At 39.3% G+C, this 23,497-nt stretch overlaps 1 protein-coding gene across 1 annotated transcript in view; it reads right to left on the reverse strand.

Annotated features, from left to right (window-relative positions):
* Positions 1-23,497, reverse strand: part of LOC124554971 (hippocampus abundant transcript 1 protein) — a 98,255-nt gene that overhangs the window by 54,682 nt on the left and 20,076 nt on the right. Inside the window, exons 3-5 of the mRNA XM_047128709.1 lie at positions 12,448-12,510; positions 3,416-3,543; positions 593-707 (exon numbers count right to left, since the gene is read on the reverse strand). Coding sequence (XP_046984665.1) covers positions 593-707; positions 3,416-3,543; positions 12,448-12,510 — 306 coding nt within the window. The remainder of the gene's footprint in view (positions 1-592; positions 708-3,415; positions 3,544-12,447; positions 12,511-23,497) is intronic.

The raw sequence follows: 23,497 nt of genomic DNA on the forward strand, positions 1-23,497 counted from the left end.
CAAATCACACTTTACATGTTCCTTCTTACAAATTCAAGAAAGAATGCATCCTTTCATACAGAATTTTGAAAACATTGATCCAGGCATGGCTCACTTCCACTTAAAACTGACACTAGGTGCACAATAAACTGTACATTTCCTCACTTGTTTGATTCTACGATACATTTGGTTACAATGTTTCACACTGTAAACCATCACAAGGCTCCAAGGTTTTTTTTTCCCCCTCCTCATGAGAGAAGCAGCCATGCGTCTGGAACACTGTGTAAGTGTGGTGGAAGGGAACTTCACTTTAAGTATTTTTTTCATTTTTATGCCTTTCACTATTGCAGCCAGTTCCTTTGCTGAAGATATCAAATTCTACTTTCCACAGTGCCTGATCCACTTGTTACTAATAACAATATTTTACACAGACAATGGAAAAAATTCACATACCCAATTCGTTATCATATTTTTTAATCAAATGCAGATTTTAAGATTTAAAAATGTTCTTATTAATTAAAATTCATTTCACCTATACCTACCAGTCTCACAACACAAAACCCATAAACATACTAAAAGCATATTGAGCCAATATCCGTAATGTAATACTTACAAGGCCATAAGCAAGACTTCGTTCATGCTCTTCTGTAACATCCGCAACATAGGCAAACACGACCGAGAACGTTACAGCAAAAACCCCTGATATGCTGATCATGGCAAAAAACCACCTGAAACAATAGCATTTGGTAAATATAAAATTAAAATCATTACTGGCGCTACACGAAATTATCTTACATGTTGGACACAAATTACAATAATTCAATGAAACTAAAGAAGAATCCTGCATGTTTCTCCTGGACCACGTATTAGCCATTATTCTTTGTCAACAGAGGTTATAGTGGCGTTTGCATAAGGAGGCAAGTGACAATAAGCAGCGTACCATGTGACGATCCAGTCAATAGCGCCATTCTGTCACGTCTGCCTGCAGCAAGCTCTTTGGGATGTTTGTAGAGTATTAACATTGATTTTCATGTTAGTTTAGGTGTGGTGAGGCTACTTAGCCACTACATTGTTCATTATGGATGGCATAAAGCACACATACTGCTTGATGAGGCCAAAAAAACGGCTGCAGTTTGTCAGGCCAGGATAGGAAGTAAGAGTAAAGCAAACATGACAAATATTATGTTAAGAAGCAACAGAGACAGTTTACCAAGCACATAAATTCTATTACGGAGAGTCAGGAGCAGAAACAGTGTCTTGGTGCCATGCTCGCCCCAGCATCGCCAGTTACCTGGGTATGCTGGAGCATGAGCATGGGACAGAGGCAGAAAGCATACTGACGCCACTGAAAAGCATTATCCATATCTCTCTCTCTCTCAGTGTAGAATGCTCTTGCAGCCGCCTTCTAATGTGCACACCACTATAGTAAATGTTCATGTTAGTTATGACAGCAAATATAAGTTTTATTTAAGGTTTCTGATGAATATTATTTAAAAGTCCCATCTCAGCAAGAACAAAATGACACCCTGCTGCTCATTTTATGAAAAATTCTTGTTATATTACACTTAAAAAAAAAAAAAAAAAATCTAGCTCAAAAGTAATGTTTAACAGAAAAAAAAAAAAATTAAAAAAAAGAGCTCCTAGCCCTTGATGTACCACTGAACAAGTGCAGTAATGTCTTCTGTGAAGCTGAATTAAAATAAATTCAGATGACCTGTTGACAGTTTTTTTTAACCACATGTCAAAGCGGGAGTCACTCCCAAATGTAACATTTCAGAGCCCTCTTCTTCTCAGTCTCCAATTCACTCAGGTATACAGGGTGAATCAGGAGGAAAAGTACGAACACTTTTAATGCACATTTCTATTTATTTTCTGTATTATTCATTGCCATTGTTTACAATGTACCACAGTAATATAGAGGAAGTTGAGATGAACATTTTGATACAGGATGCTTGTGGTCTATCAAGTCAGAAAACTACCTCAAACTGGCCTACAAAAAGTACCTAAGCTACAGCGCACATGCGTCATACGAGATTTTCAATATTCCCGTGATATCTCTGTGCAAACTGTTAGTCCTAGACAAATTTTCATTGGGGTGTGTGGTTTTCGAGTTATTAAAGAAAAATGTACAAAAGTGATATTAAATGTGTTCCATAAGAAGTTTTTTGTTCAGAATCACTAATACTATTCTGTCTCAAAGCATGTACCTTTCCTTCTGACTCACCCTGTGTGTGACTGAGAAAGACTGTGCACTCTGTACTGATGGCAAAAGCACCATTAAGAAACTACAGTAAATTACAATATTTGCAGTGAAGAAGAATACATTGCAGAACAGATATTCGGCATTGTTATAGTGCATGATATCACTGAATTCTTTCCTAATATATTTCTTACCATATCAATATTAAACATGAATTATTCCTAACAAGCACTGACACGAGAAATGTTTTAAACTGATGAAATTATTATTATATTTCAATGAGTGAGATGCTGATCCCCACTAACCACACCAGCATAGGGATTGCTGGTACTTTATCACATCACAAAACAGCCTTCACAGACTTCATCTGTTATAGTTAATAATAGTGGAGCTCGAGAATAATAGAAGAACAACTGTCAAGTCCGTGTGAGAGTATATGGAGATGCTCATCCTATTCCAGTGGCAGACACTAAAAGTTATGCATTACACATGATGGAGAGGCTCAATGTTCACATTACAAGGGTACATATGCTAACAAAAATAAAGAAATGGATTACTTATTCACAAATATAGCTGGCAAAAGTAAGAGTTATTTCAAGTTATACAGCAGCTCACGCACATTTGTTCTTCGCAAGCATCATCTGCGAGTGGAAAAGTCCTGGAGGGGAGGGGGGTTTGAAGGGTACACTTTATCACATACTGTAATGTGGTCTGTAAGAAGGTCTTCTGTAAAAAATGAAATCCATGATGACCTGAACAGTTTGCAATTTGAAGAATGAAACATGTTGTCAGTTCCTTTCTGGCCACTGTGTACTCAATAACAGTACATATTATGACAAAAAAAGGAAGGAAGACGATTAGCATTTAACATCCCGTCAATAGTGATCATTAGAGACAAAGCACAAGCTCAAGTGGGGAAGGAAATTGACTGTGCCCTTTCAAAAGAATCTGGCTTTAGGCATTTTAGGGCAATCATGGAAAACCTAGATCTGGATGGCAGGGTGGAGACTTGACCTGACATTCTTGGGAAGAAAATGTCCAATGTGTTACCCCTGTGCCACTGCACTTTGTTAATACTGTCACTATGAGGGAATAGAATTGTAATGGAACATTTCAAAATCTGTCTAACAATAAAAGAAAAAATGTGAATAAGATTTACCAATTAAGTTCAAAATTGAATTTCAACTACTTAGTTAAGAGAGCCGATACAATGAAAAAATTAGGTATATAACTTACCATGTGTTGATAGTCATCAGTGGTATTGGTGCACAGGTAAAAAATACTGTTATTAATAGGAAAAACTTCCGGCCCCAAACATCAGACAGTGCACCGATTAATGGTGCACTTAGAAAAGACAGAAACCCCTGAAAAAATAAAAAAAGTATCGACCATAAAATTTTATGAGTACTGTTGTGTGTTACTGTTATATATTTTGTACCTATTTTCCTTTCAAATTCTGAAATTTAAATAAAGATTGAGATGTTAAAAAACTGAGATAGTACATCACTTCCTTCAATTTTGTCAATTATTATCATCATTTCAAAATATAGTAGTGCTCCACCTCAGATACGAAGATAAAGTACAAGCTTAAACGAGACATCAGTGGATAAAGAAGACAGCCGTAATCTTTTCAAAGGAACCATCTTGACATTTGCCTTAAATGACTTAGGGCAGCAACACACAACCCATGTGCACATGGTGATTTCAGGCCCGCTCGTTCCATACATGAATCCAGTGTCTGAGCCCTTCTGGCACCCTTTTCTGTAAACTAGAGTCCTGGGTCATTATGGTGTGTGTGTGTGTGTGTGTGTGTGTGTGTGTGTGTGTGTGTGTGTGTGTGGAAAGGGGGGGGGGATGGAGGAGGAGAGCCAGAAGAAAGGGCAAATGTATGGGAGGAACTGGTGGGATGGTACGGTTTGAAATTTAATGCAAGAGTGTGTGAAGTGACGGCGAATACGAGGAATAGGATGACAGTAGCAATCGATACGCATGTTAGAAGGCAAGCACTAAAGAAAGTGGAAACATTTCTAGTCTCTTGAGAGTGTAATAGAAGAGAGTGGAAGAACAATAAGATGATTAGTGAGAAGGGAAGGAAGACACATGAATTCAAGTAGAGTCTAGGAAGCCGAGTCTGGAGCAAGGAGGTACCACAAAAATGCAACAAATGTTATAATGACCACATTAGACTCCAATATTCATGCATGCATTGGAAAAGTGGGTAGTGAAGGAAAGGCAGGTGAGCAGGAGATAGGTTTCAGAGATTAAATTTCAAAGAAGGATGGGGCTAACTAGAAGGGATAAAGTAAGGAATGAGAAGGTGAGATTAATAGTACACGAGAAGACTGTGCGAGAGACTGTGGGAAAGACAAGATTACAGTCATATGGACATATTACAAGAATGGAAGTCAGCAGGGCACCAAATACAGGCTCATAATATGACAGTATGAGACGAGACACCTACAGGAAGACTGACATACTGATGGGTTGTTGGAGTGAAGGAACTTATGAAGAAGAGAGGAGAATGGAACACAGTGGAGAAGGAAACATGGAGGGAAAGGCTTATGTTCCAAACAGACCAGTAGAAAGAGGAGGCGGAGGAGAAGAAGAAGAAGAAGAAGAAGAAGAAGAAGATGACGAGGGTGTTGGTGGTGGTGGTGGTGGTGGTGATCGTAGACACTGTGTCATGTTGTTTGGTACAGTAATATTTGACATTAGTTTCAACACAGAGAGGTTTTCTTGTTGCAAGGCCTTATGTTAGAATGCTGTTTTTATTACTTTTGGATGACAAAGGTGCAATCACAAACTGTTTCCTGTTCATTACATAGTTTACTGTCTCTCAAATTCTAACACACAGAAATGGTTCTTTCAACTAAGACATGAAATCTTGCCGTTTCAAATGAAATCATTACTCTGTAACATTTCTGACAACTCACACATCCAGAAAGAATGGCTTAAATGAATCTATATTCAGAGTCTATGTTGAAAAGTGTATCAACAACAAATGATTGAAATTGCAGGGTGACAAAGTACATGTAGCACAGCAGTGTTAGTGTAAGCAAAGAGTTCAGTATTACACCAAGCTCAGTGAAGTGCTGTCGAACCAGTGGGCATACGAAATCAAGAGTCAGTATGTATGTTATTGCCAAAGGGTGCAATATTCACATGAGAGTCTGAATGAAGAAGAACGACCCACCTCTGGGAAATGCCTTTTTTCTACAGTGTAACATTTTGGCCTGTACATTGCATGCTGCTATGTCAAAAGTGTTTATAGGAGACCACTGGACAGAAGAAGATTGTAAACAGCAACAAATGTGTACTGGACAACAAAATATGACTAAAACAAAGATGGGCAAAAATTTTGTTCACCAAGTGGCTAAAATGTTTTTGGAAAGGCCTCACTTCAATCTGTCCCCATTACACACTGCTGGCAGCTTAGAGAAGCATTTAAGGGCAGCATCAAATGTTATGTTTTTAACTGCCATTGAGAACAAGATGTGATCCTGATTCCAACATACTAAGGGCACTCTGAACAGCAACTAGTACACTGAGGAAATTTTAGAGACAATGCTGCACGACATATTTCATTAAGATAATGCTTAGCCGTGTGTGGAAAGGAATGTTTAAGCATTATTCAAAGTTTGAAGTGTAGCACAACATTCCTGGCCTGCAAATTGTCTGATATGATTGCGATACAACTGGTAGTTGACCTGTCCGACATAGTCCTATGGCAACCACAGCTGATCCTTTGTGGTCTCACTTAGAAACTATGCAGAGAGAAATTCTGCACGAAAATAATTACAACTTCTTTCATTCCATGCCATGACATTTAGAGAGTTTGATAGCAACATTGGAAGACTTTAAACCACAATGAATTCTCACTGAGATAATATACAGTTCAGTAATCCCAATCATTTATGATCTGTGGTGTAAAGTCCATTTTCGCTGCACGTACTACGTTTATTATGCAATTCAGTAATGATGATTAGCAGTTGTGCACACACACACTTATTGTTGAAATAACTTCTCAATTTGTAATGCTCTCTCTCGATCTCTCACCCCAACATACTTATTAAATTGTACTCAGTGCCCACAACAAAGAAAATGTATTTAGTTGATTGTTTGCTTGCATAAAGTGATAATATTCTGTGGACACCATTTACAAAACATTTGAATCATATAAAAGATACAATAACAACCACAACAACAACTACTGATAGCTTAGACAACAAAAAATTATTGTCAAAAGACGGACAGGGACAGAAGATATAGACGACAAAACTAGTTTTACAAGTGACAATGAGAGCATTATGAAACATGGTTCATGAAATTTATTAACTTTAAATTTTTTTGAGCTTCTCCATGTAAGGAAAATCATTATCTTTCATTGAAGTAAATGGTGTTGCTCAAATTTATAATAACCAACTAAAAAGTTATGGCTTTATAATACGTGATGTTCTCAGTCAGATGTGTAATACACCACAAATTTAGTATATTTTCCTATACAAATTCAAATTTACTAATTTAGGCCCCATTATGAGAAAGTAATAGTTTATATGGGGTTGGTGAAATTTACAATAAATACTGAAATGTTATGACTCCATAATATGTGATGTTCTCAGTCATACATGTAATACATCACTGATTCACTATTTTTCCTACACAAATTAAAATAAACCAATCTAGGCCTCTTTATTGGAAGGGGGACTCAACAGATATGAGCAACTAAAGGCTAGTCTCTATCTTCAAACAATTTTCCAACAATTTTGAGAAGATAACTGGACTGTCACCAATCTCTTCAATAATGGGATACATAGTCAATTACAATTTGGATTTCAAAGAAGCCACTCCCATAATGCAATTATTTATATATTCACTGACTACACAATCCAATTTTAAAGCTATAAAATAACATAAACTGTGTTCTTCTGTGACACATCAAACAGTTTTTTTGAATCAGTACTTTGCAGGCAAATATTTTCAAGCCAAGTAAAGCAGCTTCAACAAAGAAAACAGCAGCAGCACTTTCCCGCCAAAGTAAAATGGTGTCAACAAAGACAGAGTTTGGAAATAATAAAAATATTCATACATTCTAGGAGCAAAAATAATCTGCACTACACTTTAGTGTACATTTGGCCCAGAAGGGACTGAAATACAGTTACTAAAACTCTTTGACAAACTACCGATGGAAATAAAAGTGCCAGACAGACAACACTGGTGTTTTCAAACACAGGTTAAAGTTCACCTTTGTTAATAACTACACCTACAGCATCAGAAATTCTTGAATAGAAAAAAGTTGTCAATTATAAACATATAAAGAGCAAGCAGGTAGTGTTAGCAATATACATTTTTAAAAGGAATAGAAGCACCTTTTGTTTGACTGACACATGCTACACCAAAATATTTCTTGGGATTATGATCTCTGGGGATCATAACTAATTAGACTACAATTACATTAAAGTGGCTTGAAATTATTTTATTAGTGTGAAGGTGGCACCCACTGAAAACATTTTAACAGTAAAACCACACACTATATTATATTGTCTTAGTAAAATTATTCAACTATTTTATTACAAATAACATTTAATCTTAATTTGTTACGCACATAATAATATGTAGGCAGAAAAAAAAATCAATGTACCATTCATTCAAACCTGATTTTTGTTAATTAACAAGACAAATGTAGGAAATGTACGTTAATTGGAGAAAACATTATGCTGTTCAGTATATAAGGTGAACCAGAACTCTACCAACAAATTCTCAGAGGTTGTTCAAGGACACCTTCTGGGTATTTTGGTATAAAGGACCACCAGTCTAAAGTGACTCATTACAGACTAATAATTTAATCATGATTTATTTGGTTTTTTGCCACAATTATCCTTGTTTCTGAGAAAATACATTCACAATAGAGAAGATGCCTGTAATATGCAATAACCAAAATATGCAACACAGAGTAATGTAACAACCCCAGACAAAACACATGCACTTTAATCATGGTGTGTTCAATCTGTTCTATCTGTGTACAGTACAGCATGTAACAAATACAGAACTGCTCCCTTACAGGTATTGTTCAAAATTTCAACCACCATGGTCATGGCAGATGCACCATCAACTGTCTTACACACTAAAGAATTACAGGAGTTTGACGTACTACTTCTGCAGCTGCAATAATTCCAGGAACCAGGTCCATGTGAGTAACTATCAGAGTCTTGTGAGTACGCAAATTGAACACATTTGTTTCCAAACAAGACACACAGCTCATGCCATCAACATCTGCAATGTTGTGTACTATTTTCAGTGTAATACACATGCAAATGTTAATTGGGGTAGGAAACCAAATGAAATGCAACAACTCTGTAATGAGCCACCAGAGGCCGTGTGTTCCGAATACCAAAATACTCACAAGGCATCCCTCAATAACCTCTGATACTTTGTTGATGGAGTTCTTGTTCACCCTGTACATGTAAAGTAGCATATGGATCTCTGAGAAAATGTTTTCCAAAGTACTTCTGGTATACCAGTCCGACAATTCTGACAGCCCGTCAGATGGCAGGGACATAGATGACAGCCACTAGGCAGCGCCCCTATAATCTGCGAATGTTGCCACCACCACCACCACAGCACTATGCGCGGGTCATGCCTGCCATGCCAGCCTATCAGAGCTCACGGTGGTCCTATAAAGCCGGCAGTGCATGGGCTAAACCTACAGTTGTGTTACAACAGTGCTTGTGATCGTTTATCTATTCATCATTGCTCTGGTCACTGATAGTTGCCATGTCTTGGTATTCAATTTGGCTTTGCTCTGTCGTCTTGGTATTTCGGCATGTGGCCTGTGTTGTCAGTCGTCCCTGTTGTGTGTGTCTATGTTGTACTGGCGACTGATGCCGTCAGCCCTTTGACCTGTGTGCTCTGGTCTCGCTCGATTACAGTTACTAGAGTACTGTGCACTTGGAAGAATGCAACAGAAACAATAATGGCAATGAAGCCTATACTTCTGATGCAAAACTTATTTGGATGTACACGATAAGAGAACGCAAAATCAATAACGATAGTTCCTGGAAGTCTTTCCCCAATGAAATAACACTGCAATCTTTGAAAAAGTAATCAACTTAGGACAGATGACATTTTGGGAAGCAATCAGGTACCCTATGATACGAGAGCATGTTTTCTGAACAGGAAAGTAGAAAATTTACACAACAAGGTAAAGCTTTATCATAGGACATTGCGCTCAAATGTTATACTGCCAGTCAATCTCCATCTTGATTAAAAGGTGTGGAAAAGTTCATAGTTGTTGCTGTCGAGCAGCAATTTGTCTCCCCAATGTATCCCCAACATTCCCTATAGGATTCATTCCATATAACTAGCTGGCCATTCATACAACAGATACCTCAACATGCAAGAAATTAATTCTCTTCAACAGTTTGTTGCAGATGAGCAAAACTGTTCACAAAGAAGAAGCATGGACCAACTGCACCTCTGAAAATACACATGTAGTACCTCAGAGTATTAAGAGTATTTCACTGGCCATCGCTGAGGAGCTGAAGCTCCATATCCATATACATATCACTCCACACCAGGATTCCTACCTCTAATTGGTCTCCTTCAGTAGCATACATGTGACTGAATCAGCTACAGCTTTCCCTCTAGATGTGCAATAAGAATAATTCAGAAAACTTAATGATGGTTTAATCTGGAAACAGCACAGTCCTCCATTTATTCATGGTCCAATTTTGATGTTGCTGACTCCACAATAAATGAGTTCATCTCTACACTGCCACAAACAGAATACACAAGGCCAGGTGTCTGGCACATAGCCATACTACCTTGAGTCTGCGATACGAAGTATGACGTGAAACTGCAACCCCTAATGAAGACAGTTGGAGTTAGGTTATTTGGGGGAGGAGACCTAACTGCAAGGTCATCGGTGTCATCAGATTAGGGAAGGATGTCAGCTGTGCCCTTTCGAAGGAACCATCCCGGCATTTGCCTGGAGCAATTTTGGGAAATCACAAAAAACCTAAATCAGGATGGCCTAATGAAGACAACTGATTTGTAGAGACCAGTGGATTTTTCTGTGAGTTAAGGCCTCTTGTGGTGCATATACTGTTGGTCGACGTTGTGCTTGTCTGAAATATTTTTAATCTCCTTCAAGGTATCTACATACTCTACTCGACAGAATAGGATCTATGTCATTACGCTGTAAACTTCACCAACACTGCTCACAACGCACATACTAACATAAAAGAGACACTATGCGTTGAACATACTGATTTTTGTTACCTTTGAAACACTTGCCTATTCAAAACAAAGATTATGCCTTTCTGACAGAGAAAGCACATTTCTGGTTTATTTTATGCATAATTGTAAGTTGATAAATTGTTCATGAAGGCTGTGGCATTCTTTTGAAAAACCACAGTATTAAGGACTAAAACACCTTAAAAATTGTATATCTTCTTTATACTGTAGCCCAACTTCTGTAGCTGCTAATGAAAGCCATGAGGACAGGTGTGGGTTTGGGGATATATACACAAAGATGAGAAAGTTTCTGTTAAGACTGAAACTATGTGCTTGTCACTGACTCAAATCTCAACCCCTGCCCATTATTCTGGAAGCAGATTAGCTGACAAATAAAGCAAAAGGGGAAAAAAAACCTACAAACATGTAACAAAACAAGAGCTACAATCCGAGGAAGTATTTACAGCATCCAACCATTACAACAAAAACAACAACAACAACAACAACAATAATAATAATAATTAAAATAACGCAAGGAACTGACACGCAGCCTTCACTGATTGCCAGTAACTTGTCTATTCTATCCTGTAGTGTTTGACAATGCACTAAACATACCTGAAATCCACTGGCTTGCAATCGAGGCATTGGCACCACTCAGTAACTTGTGAATGGAGACCACCATTTCAAAAACATTTTCGTACTTTTTGCTATATTTCACTCACAACATAATTGTGGTCTAAAATGTATCTAACAGTAAGCTACCCACTATCATTAAGAAGTAATGATGCTATATTACCATGTGAACAAAAATCCAATTTCTTAAGCACATACTTTCTTCAAAATCATTTGGGAAACATTACAGAACTAAAAATTCATGTGTGATGAAAAGTAAGCATTTTCTTTTTTCATGAGGAAAGTAAATCTTTTATGGAAAAAATAAGTTCATAAAACACATAAAACAATGTGGTTTAGTCTTGTATACTGTTTAGGGTTTTTACAACATGAAAATCTGAAATTTTCCCCATTTTTCCTGTCCCAGCCCAGAGCGCAGTGTGAACACCCTGAATGGCGGCTTGTGCTGGCTAGGTGTGAGCCAGTCCAGTACACTTCATCCCAACCTGTCCTGGCATGCAGTGTGAATGCAGCCTTGGAGTAGGGTTGAATTGTCTGGGGGCGTCACCAGTGTTGTCAAGAACACTGTCATGTTGTTCATCGCTCTGCAAGTTGTCATTTCTGACCACAAAATGTGTGGGAATCAATGACTCAAGGGAAAGAGTGGTTTCATAGGTGCCCTTTATGCCACCTCCTGAGGATGTTTTGTGTCAATTCTGAGTGGTGATGTGCCTGAAATGTTTTCCATGGACACCCATAAGAAAATCACTTGATTTCAATGCTGGGTGTTGAGGTTCTAACCTTCATCATAGATGCGTAAAAAGAGGGGGTAAAATGTGGGTAAGAGGGAGTGTAGTGACTTCCTCATTGTGTAACATATCTACGATGGTATGGGGAAGAACTATTGTGAAATTTGGTGCCAATGTGACACCATTAATCCATCTTACACCCCACATGAACTTCTGAGCTGTGGCCTCCTTTTTGCATGTGTCAACACTTTTCTGTTCGAAGCACTGCCAAGCCTGGATTAACACTGCACTGCTACATTACAGAGAAAGATTGTAGGCACCTTTGAGCCAAATTTCAAACTTGTGTGTCACAATGGGAAACAATTACGGTGTTTCAAAAAAGTGATACATTTTGTGTACAGTGTATATTACAGTTACATGTTTCCTATTCTCTTATGTCCAATTGTTTATGTCAATACCAATAATATACAAACAGTATTCAACTACTAATACATGAATAATGAGAAACCAAACATCACAGCAAGCATAAACATGAAAACAGTTGTTGCTCATCCGATACATATAACAAACATAATCTACAAATAAAATATTTAAATGTATTTTGACACTTTAAAAATGTCTCATTTTTAATATCTCCAAACAAAAAAAAATTAATCAAATGAACACTGCCATTACCTTAATTCCCATAATTAGTCCATTCATAAGGAATGTGTGATCTGGAAATGTTTCATTGAGAACCTGAAACATGTAATAAATAATGGTGTTTGTACTAGGTAAACATAACATTCCAATTTTTAACTTACATTAAATCAAGTTAACAATAAATGCAATTGAAAGTTCTAAAGGTTCTAATTATTCTTTTATACCAATCACTGAGATTATTTCTACCAAAATGGGATGCATCAATGCCATTATCATCAATCTATGTTGTTTATATGAGAAGTTGCAAGATGTGTATGTGGGCCTATGACAAGCAAAATGTTTATAATAAATACTGAGAGACAGTGGTTGTCACAGAACACAAAAATCTGCTAGGTACAAGGGGAGTGGGGAGAGGGGGAGGGGAAGTGAGAGGGAGAGAGGGAGGGAGGGAGGGAAAGGGAGGGGGGAGAGAGAGAGAGAGAGAGAGAGAGAGAGAGAGAGAGAGAGAGAGAGAGAGAGTGCACAAGAAGAACCACTCTATACAGGGTATGACTGAATGGGCCACACTACTGGGATGGGAAAGTGCAAAGACATAAGTACAGTGATATACAAATGCTCTGTAATCAGACAGCCATTCCTTCTCTGAAAGTGTCTCCTATATTTGTGTTCCTCATGGGACTGAGACTATAATACAAAATAAACACAGTGCAAATGAACATACAAAAGAAGAAATCAGGAATTCATTATCAGATTCAGCATTTTATTAAGTGGTTCACAAAAGAAAATCTTTTTCTGGTCATTACCAATGAGGCACTGGATACATAATGCACAGAGTCAGCACGTTTGCTCTGCAGAGATATATATTGTGTAGGGAAAGCTGCATCGCAAGAATTTGGATCAAAAAAGGTACAATTGGGTACATTTGATGATGGCTTTCTTCCCACACAGCGATGCTACCTTTGAAAACAACACAGCTGACCATCTTGCACATCCTGAATAGCAATGGGTCAAACAGAAGTGAGACCACTTTAATTGTTTTGGGTGGGCTGCAAACTCACAGACCTGTTTGCTTTTCTTCACTTATTACGAGTGGTGGACCTTTGTCACAATAATCCAGTGCATTTTCCTCTAGATAACAAACCTTGGTCATGTACAATTTACTCAAATATGTTCTTGCTTGCAAATTCCTGACTATTCTCAATGAAATGCATTGGGAGCCCCGTCTGGTGTGTTTTCACACTACCAGAAGCTGCAGGATGTGTACTGAAACACACCATTAATCTGAAAAACTCACAATGGATGAAGGAATATATTCATTTTGTGATCATATGAATTACACATAAATGTGTTTGGAAGCCTTCTTCTCTCACTGCAACAAACAGGGACTATGATATAAACTTTAAAGTTCATACATCAACAGAGGTTCTCTGCAACTCAATATGAAAAATAACGAGACAGATACCTGACAGCAATCTGTTGAGGGACATGAAAGAAGATCAGAGATAAATATCTCAAAGCAAAGGTCATTAGGGATGGTTCATTAACTTAGTTGTGGAAACAAAATGGAAGTGATATGTTTTAAAGCAACATCCCAATACCTTATGTCTGGAGAAATCACATTAAAAACTTTAATTAGAACAAGTGAAAGATAGCATAGGATGTTAAATGATTGTGCACGAGGCATTTAACACATACGCCAAAGAACAATGGCACAGTTGCTGAAGTTTATTTCAAATGTTAGATCATAATTAATAATGTAAACAAAAACTATTGATGTTCTACAATGTTTATTTTGTAGGCTGAAAGCCTGTACACGAAATAAATATTGTAGAACATCAACAGCTTGTATAAAACCCACTTGGGCTACTAGTCGCATCAAATACAGGTACAATTTTGAGCTTTCAACAAAATTCTCCATCATTTTTGCCAGGGACAAGTGACCACCGTGGCTGTTGCTGTGTTAAGTGTTTATAGTCCATATGTGACTTGGGACTGATCATCATATATCATCATTACACCATACTGCCAGAGATTGTGTCCAAGTCTGTACTGGTGATGCCAGCACTCTTGTAGGAATGTAAGGAATTCGGCACATTTCTATGTGTCTTCTCAGCATTAAGAGCTTGCTTCCACACACTACTAAGATTATAGCCACTGTTCTCGTTGCTGTTGTTTTCACACATTCTAATTGTTGCTGCTTCTTTAGCAGCAGGTCCCCTGTATGTTGATGTGTGGAGCAAGATTTTAATTTCATGCAATATTATTTTGTGTTTGTAACTCTCTATTCAGCAACTGCTGTTTTCTTAATTTACCAATTTTTAATGTGCAATTGATGCTGTGTAACCAGTCACAAATGGTAAGGGTACACTGTGACCAATGTAGCTCCTGCTGTATTCACAAGGAATCTTATAAATTCCAGGGACCCTGAGACAAAGACTGTCTTTAATTGTGGGCAGGACTTCCTTTATGTTCTTGGGCAGTAGAAAAATAGGTATCATGCCTCTTCTGCCCAGGACCCTACCTACTTTGGTAGATGTGGACCCACAGACAGGATGGAATACAATAGGTAGATTATCATGTGATTGTTCAACATTTTTGAATTTTTGTTTATTTATATCTTGAGCCCATAGCCATTCTTTCAGAACAAATATTTAGAGATTAATCTTGCAGTCTTGGTGGTTCTGGTCACAATTAGCGGTAACTCTACATATTAATGTATTTGCAACAGATCTCTTCCAGACAGGGTGGCGAAAAAATCTACACCAAGATGTAAAATGTGTGTGTGTGTGTGTGTGTGTGTGTGTGTGTGTGTGTGTGTGTGTGTGTGTGGCATACACGCCATGCATCTGATTATCATTCGACCAAAGCATCTAAAAATGGTGACTTTCCGTATCTCTCTGTCGCAGTAGTGAACCAGATGTCAAGATACATGCTGTTCATGTGAACAATGAACTGCTCCAGAACTTTGGCACATTGTGGCCAGACGATCAATATGTCATCAACATATTGATAAAATGAAGATGGGTAAAACACAGCCAAATTTAATGTGCATTCCTCAAAATGGTCCCTAAAGAAGTTGTCCACTGATGGAAACAATGGAGAACCCATGGCCATTCCATTGGCATTTTCATACAATTTACCACCACACAAGCAGTAGGTGAGTATCAAAGCATGATGGAACAGCTTCAAGGGAGTCCAGGGAAGAAGAGGCATAAGATGTATTTTCTGACTGCCCAAGAAGATAAAAGGAGATACTGTGTGTGAGATTAAGGACAGTCTTGGTCTCTCAATCCCTGGAATTTGTGAGTGTGGGAGCAATTACATCGGTCAATCTATCAGTATCATTTCTGACTGCTGTGCAGAAAATCAAAGACATATTAAAAATTGTGAACATTTGCTGAACACAGTGTCACAAATAAACACAGAATAATGTTTGATGAATCTAAAATCTTGTCCCACACATCTATATAGCGAAATTCTGTTATTATGGAAGCAGTAGAAATTAAAATGTGCAAGAATAACTTGAACCGGGACAGCAGGTATAATCTTAGTAGTGGGTGAAAGCAAGCTCTCGAAACTGCGAAGACACACCAAATGTGATGGATTGCTTCTTCCGAGTGGGCTGGCACCACCAGTGGTGACATGGAGACAATCTCTGGCAGCATGACACAACGATGGTATACTCAGCTCACTCACAGGCTGTCTATAGGCTATAAATGGTTACCGCAACAGCACCATTACAGTCTGTTGTTCCTGACAAAGAAGATGGAAGATTTCATCATATGCTCAAAATTAAAACCAGATCTGCTGCAACAAGTAACTGACAATGTTTAATATGAGGATGGCATAGTGAGAAACTTCAGTCTCATATCAACAGTTTGTGATTTTACTGTTATTTTTGACAATGACAAATATTTCTTGAAGTAATTAATAGTGACATCTTAATTTTGAACATGTCAACTCACACTATTAATGTGATTATTGAGGAAAGTTAACAATTTGTCCTACAGAGTAGCGCATTTCAGGTGACCATCTTGAAATTTCCTCAGTAGTTGCAAATACCAAACTGTCGTTTATACTAACTGATATTACATAAGGGGATTAGAACTTTTTCACATAGTGCATCTTTGTAATACGTGTATGAGCGTAGAAACTGAATGCCTCTTTCATTAGGAACATACAATGTGTAATGATATTTGAAAGTATCATTACAATCCTTCTGGGTGTATTACCAAATCACCTTATAAAATATTTAAAATGCTAAAATACTAAAATAACAAATTTTTTGGCCATGTTGCAGTGGCCTTCCTCAGGGTATAGGCAAATTAACTGGATAGAGGATGCTTCAGTACATAGCATTGATAACAGTGTCATAAGACTACCAGCACCACCTTTCTTAAATTTTATTGGCCACAAAATATCACTGGTCAGTGTTAGGAGAGAGGGAAGGGTTACACAGCTTGCTCGTAATTGGTAGCCTGCTATGAATCAGGAAGAAGGTTGTAGAGCCTATATTTTCCTGCTGTTTATTTTGGAGAATAACACCAGTTATGCTTGCACTTTTTGTTTAGCTGGTCATGGGGACGCTGCTGCTCTATGATCACACTCGGCCCATCGTACCTGGATTATTGACAGCAAGGGACACTGGAACCCAGAAACCTGCAACCACCCTCTCTACTGACGTTGTAAGGCTGCCCCAGCATTTCAACTCCCATTTTCCATGTGGATATCTATGGCCATGTTGCATGTACTGCTTGTTGAAACTTAATAGCCTGCCCAGAGTTGTGACGGTGTTCCACTAGTGCTGATTTGTTGTGCTGTCCCAATCAAATAGCACTCATGCTCTGCTATGTAGGTGAATTCAATGACTTCCTGTTTCCCCAATCTACATGGTGCCACACTCATGTATCTCGTATGCACCTGTGGTGTTTGAGAGCTTTACTGCGTCATTAGTGGACCCTACCAAACCTTGGATCTTGCAACCATTCTGGAAAACTGATTTGATGCCTCCTTTGTGGAGCACCTTGGCTAATCGATTACAGACATCCTTGAGAAAAGGTAAGTGCACCACTGGCACGTGTTCTTTTATTTCATTTTCTGGGTCTAGCTTCCTTTTGAGCTTTGTATCTCTTCCTATAATTTTACTGACATAGCAATTGGCTCTTTCAATTCATGTTTCGTATTGTTTTTATCTCTGAAAGGGTCACCCAAGGTGTGTGTACATTTCTGGTATGCCTTGTATCCCTATTTGACATTGGGAGTTACGCAGACCTTCACATCCAGGAATACAACTGCACCATTACTTTCTTGTTTTAGTACGATCTGGATGTTATTACTCAGGCTGTTAATTTGTGTCCAAATGGTTATGGTGCCATCCCAATACTGTGCAAACATAGTAGGCAGAATTGTGCAGAGATTAATGCTCTTTGCTCAAATGCTTGCTTTCCAGTTAATTAGTCAAGAACACCGCAACATGACTGAAAACTTAGTTATTTTAGTATTTTATAAGAAGATATGGCAGCAAACTTAGGAGGATTTTCATAATGATTAACACCAACTGCAGAAGCCTACATACCTATCTTCGATATTATGTCCAAAGATGACAACAACGAATAAGTAAAGTGCACTTACAGTGTATGAGGCTCTTCCACTGAAGAGTGCTGCTGTTGGAAAACTAGATGTGCTGACAGACTGACCTGTAGCACAGCCAGAGGTCTAGGTTAGATTGGAATGTGAAAATTTGATTGTGAGTTGGCAACACGACAGCCATCATGGACTAATGTGTAGCGTAGATTGAGATATACATCTGTCATAGCGATAAACTACTTGTGTGTCTCGGTTACGATTTCATCAAAAATTCTGACGATGTGGTTAAATTCCAACTTAGTAGAACAAAATACCTGCTAACTTTATTTACACACCATAGGAAATTATGAGCTAGTATTCTGCATGACACAATTACTGGAGCAGTCAAGACTCATGCCAATTGTGGGTAACAACAAGAAACATGCCTCTTCCTGGTGTGACTGCCCTCTTAGCAACTGTGCACTGAGGTAACAGAGTAATAAGCACTATACATTTTAAGAGCAATGAAAGTACTTTAACAGAGGAAAAATTTGCAATGAGTGTGCAGTAACACACTTAATTCAAACACAGTTTCACTAGATTTGTTTTCTAGCCATTACTGTACTGTGTAAGAGTGAATACACATGCCCGATTAAAGTGGAATGACTTAGCCCAAGAATAAATTACATAACATTCACATACATAGTAACAAATGGTGCTCTTCTGGTTAAAACTGCTTCATGTTCGGCCTTTTCACAGAATGTTCTTAATCTTTCCTCCACTGACGGCAACAAAAATTGGTCAGGGGACATGTAGTGAATAAAAAGCAGTTTGAAAAGTATCTACAGTAACACTGCAGTAATATGGCATAACATATTCTCTGCATATGAACCATGCTATACAAAGTATCTTCCAACGTTCACTACAAGTTGGGGAGTGAGCTAGTCAATTTACAATAAAATCAGACCCTATGCATTAATTTAGGAAAGCTGTTTCTAACACTTAATTCACCAACAAAGAAGAAGCTAGATGATAACCTTCATTCAGATACCACACGCCACAACAAATTGTAATAGTATTTGACCAGCAGTTCTGATAAGATCTCTAGGGCAAAAACATTGAGTTTCTGCATTTCTCACATTTCATTCTTTTGTTGAACTCACTTTGGGGAATTCTAATCAATTCAAGACAGGAATCCTTTGAGTATCTTGCAATTACATGGATTTCTGATCAGGATATTCTCGAATCACATTCTGATTACTTCCCTGGCATTCCTATCAGAATTATCATAAATAAGTAGCGTGTCCCACTTTTCTTCATTCTACATCTACATGACTGCTCTGCAATTCACATTTAAGTGCTTGGCAGAGGGTTCGTCAAACCACAATCATACTATCTCTCTACCATTCCACTCCCGAACAGCGCGCAGGAAAAACGAACACCTAAACCTTTCTGTTCAAGCTCTGATTTCTCTTATTTTATTTTGATGATCATTCCTACCTATGTAGGTTGGGCTCAACAAAACATTTTTGTATTCGGAAGAGAAAGTTGGAGACTGAAGTTTCGTAAATAGATCTCGCTGTGACGAAAAACGTCTTTGCTGTAATGACTTCCATCCCAATTCGCGTATCATATCTGCCGCACTCTCTCCCCTATTACGTGATAATACAAAACGAGCTGCCCTTTTTTGCACCCTTTCGACGTTCTCCGTCAATCCCACCTGGTAAGGATCCCACACCGCACAGCAATATTCTAACAGAGGACGAACGAGTGTAGTGTAAGCTGTCTCTTTAGTGGACTTGTTGCATCATCTAAGTGTCCTGCCAAAGCAACGCAACCTTTGGCTCGCCTTCCCCACAATATTATCTATGTGGTCTTTCCAACTGAAGTTGTTCGTAATTTTAACACTCAGGTACTTAGTTGAATTGACAGCTTTGATAATTGTACTATTTATCGAGTAATCGAATTCCAATGGATTTCTTTTGGAACTCATGTGGATCACCTCACACTTTTCGTTATTTAGCATCAAATGCCACCTGCCACACCATACAGTAATCTTTTCTAAATAGCTTTGCAACTGATACTGGTCTTCGGATGATCTTACTAGACGGTAAATTACAGCATCATCTGCAAACAACCTAAGAGAACTGCTCAGATTGTCACCCAGGTCATTTATATAGATAAGGAACAGCAGAGGTCCCAGGACGCTTCCCTGGGGAACACCTGATATCACTTCAGTTTTACTCGATGATTTGCCGTCTATTACTACGAACTGCGACCTTCCTGACAGGAAATCACGAATCTAGTCGCACAACTGAGACGATACCCCATAGGCCCGCAGCTTGATTAGAAGTCACTTGTGAGGAACAGTGTCAAAAGCTTTCCGGAAATCTAGAAATACGGAATCAACTTGAGATCCCCTGTCGATAGCGGCCATTACTTCATGCGAATAAAGAGCTAGCTGCGTTGCACAAGAACGATGTTTTCTGAAACCATGCTGATTACGTATCAATAGATCGTTCTCTTCGAGGTGATTCATAATGTTTGAATACAGTATATGCTCCAAAACTCTACTGCAAACCGACGTCAATGATATAGGTCTATAGTTAGATGGATTACTCCTACTACCCTTCTTAAACACTGGTGCGACCTGCGCAATTTTCCAATCTGTAGGTACAGATCTATCGGAGAGCGAGCGGTTGTATACGATTGCTAAGTAGGGAGCTACTGTATCAGCGTAATCTGAAAGGAAACTAATCGGTATACAATCTGGACCTGAAGACTTGCCCGTATTAAGCGATTTGAGTTGCTTCGCAACCCCTAAGGTATCTACTTCTAAGAAACTCATGCTAGCAGCTGTTCGTGTTTCAAATTCTGGAATATTCCATTCATCTTCCCTGGTGAAGGAATTTCGGAAAACTGCGTTCAATAACTCTGCATTAGCGGCACAGTCGTCGGTAACAGTACCATCGGCACTGTGCAGCGAAGGTATTGACTGCATCTTGCCGCTTATGTACTTTACATACGACCAGAATTTCTTCGGATTTTCTACCAAATTTCGAGACAATGTTTCGTGCGGAAACTATTAAAGGCATCTCGCATTGAAGTCCGTGCCAAATTTCACGCGTCTGTAAATTTTAGCCAATCTTCGGGATTTCGCGTTCTTCTGAACTTTGCATGCTTTTTCAGTTGCCTCTGCAACAGGGTTCGGACCTGTTTTGTGTACCATGGGGATCAGTTCCATCTCTTACCAATTTATGAGGTATGAATCTCTCAATTGTTGTTGCTACTATATCTTTGAATTTGAGCCACATCTCGTCTACATTTGCATAGTCAGTTCGGAAGGAATGGAGATTGTCTCTTAGGAAGGCTTCTAGTGACAATTTATCCGCTTTTTTAAATAAAATTATTTTGCACTTGTTTCTGGTGGATTTGGAAGAAACGGTATTGAGCCTAGCTACAACGACCTTGTGATCACTAATCCTTGTATCAGTCATGATGCTCTCTATCAGCTCTGGATTGTTTGTGGCTAAGAGGTCAAGTGTGTTTTCGTAACCATTTACAATTCGCGTGGGTTCGTGGACTAACTGCTCAAAATAATTTTCAGAGAAAGCTTTTAGGACAATCTCGAAGATGTTTTCTGCCTACCACCGGTTTTGAACAAGTATTTTTGCCAATATATCGAGGGAAGGTGGAAGTCCCCACCAACTATAACCGTATGAGTGGGGTATTTATTTGTTACGAGACTCAAATTTTCTCTGAACTGTTCAGCAACTATATCATCGGAGTCTGGGGGTCGGTAGAAGGAGCCAATTATTAACTTAGTTCGGCTGCTAAGTATAACCTCCACCATACCAATTCGCACGGAGTATCTACTTCGACTTCACTACAAGATAAACCACTACTGACAGACACAAACAGTCCACCACCAATTCTGCCTAATCTATCTTTCCTGAACACCGTCTGAGACTTCGTAAAAATTTCTGCAGAACTTATTTCAGGCTTTAGCCAGCCTTCTGTACCTATAACGATTTCAGCTTCTGTGCTTTCTATTAGCGCTTGAAGCTCAGGGACTTTCCCAGCACAACTACAACAATTTACAACTACAATTCCAACTGTTCCTTGATCCAAGCACATCCTGTATTTGCCATGCACCCTTTGAGATTGCAGCCCACCCCGTACTTTCCCGAGGCCTTCTAACCTAAAAAACCGCCCAGCTCACGCCACACAGCCTCCGCTACCCGTGTAGCTGCCAGCTGAGTGTAGTGAACTCCTGACCTATTCAGCGGAACCCGAAACCCCACCACCCTACGGTGCAAGTCAAGGAATCTGCAGCCAACACGGTCGCAAAACCGCCTGAGCCTCTGATTCAGACCCTCCACCCGGCTCTGCACCAAAGGTCCGCAGTCGGTTCTGTCAACGATGCTGCAGATGGTGAGCTCTGCCTTCATCTTGTAAGCAAGACCGGCAGCCATCAGCAAATCAGACAGCTGCTGGAATCCAGAGAGAATTTCCTCAGATCCAAAGCGACACACGTCATTAGTGCCGACATGTGCTACCACCTGCAGCTGGCTGCACCCTGTGCTCTTCATGGCATCCAGAAGGACCCTTTCCACATCAGGAATGACTCCACCTGGAATGCACACAGAGTGCACACTGGATTTCTTCCCCTCCTTAGCCGCCATATCCCTAAGGGGCCCCATTACGCGCCTAACATTGGAGCTCCCAACTACCAATAAGCCCACCCTCTGTGATTGCTCAGACCTTGAAGACTGAGAATGATCCTCTGAAACAGGGCAGGCAGCTGCATCTGGCTCAGCCAGAGACAGTGCCTGAAACCTGTTTGTCAGACGCACCGGGGAGGCTTTCTGATCAGCCTCCGGGGACGTCTTTCGCTACCTGCCATGCCTTGGAACGACCTCCCAATCAACTACAGGCGAGGGCTCAGCCCCACTGCGGGCAGCAACCGGGGCAACCACAGCGGCAGACCGATCTGGGGACAGACGGGACGAGGTTGACATCCCCGTGATACCCAAGTCTGGCCCCCCACAGTGGTGCCCATTGGCAACAGCCTCAAGCTGCACGACCGAAGTCAGCACCGCTTGCAGCTGTGAGCGAAGGGATGCCAACTCAGCCCTCATCCGAACACAGCAATCACAGTCCCTGTCCATTCTAATCGATGTTTAACAACGGTTACTGAAACACGAGTCAGTGCCTAGATAACGCAAGGGAAACACGCAAAGAATGTATTAACTAACCTGTACAAATGCCTAACGACTGCGCTACAATCTGCCTGAATTTACGATTACAGTAACTAAAACTCGAAATTACACCTCCTATACGAAACTCACACGCAATTTAAGTAAGAATCTACGAAGTAAACACTAAAGCGCGATGCTACAACTCTCAAATACTATAATACGCCCGAAATTTATGAATTAAACAATGCAAGTACCCAAAAACATGCAAAGAAATTAAGAATTAAACTACGTAACAAATAAGTAAGCTAGGGGTATAC

The sequence above is a fragment of the Schistocerca americana genome, chromosome X (genome assembly GCF_021461395.2).
Source record: "Schistocerca americana isolate TAMUIC-IGC-003095 chromosome X, iqSchAmer2.1, whole genome shotgun sequence".
Classification (NCBI taxonomy): domain Eukaryota; kingdom Metazoa; phylum Arthropoda; class Insecta; order Orthoptera; family Acrididae; genus Schistocerca; species Schistocerca americana.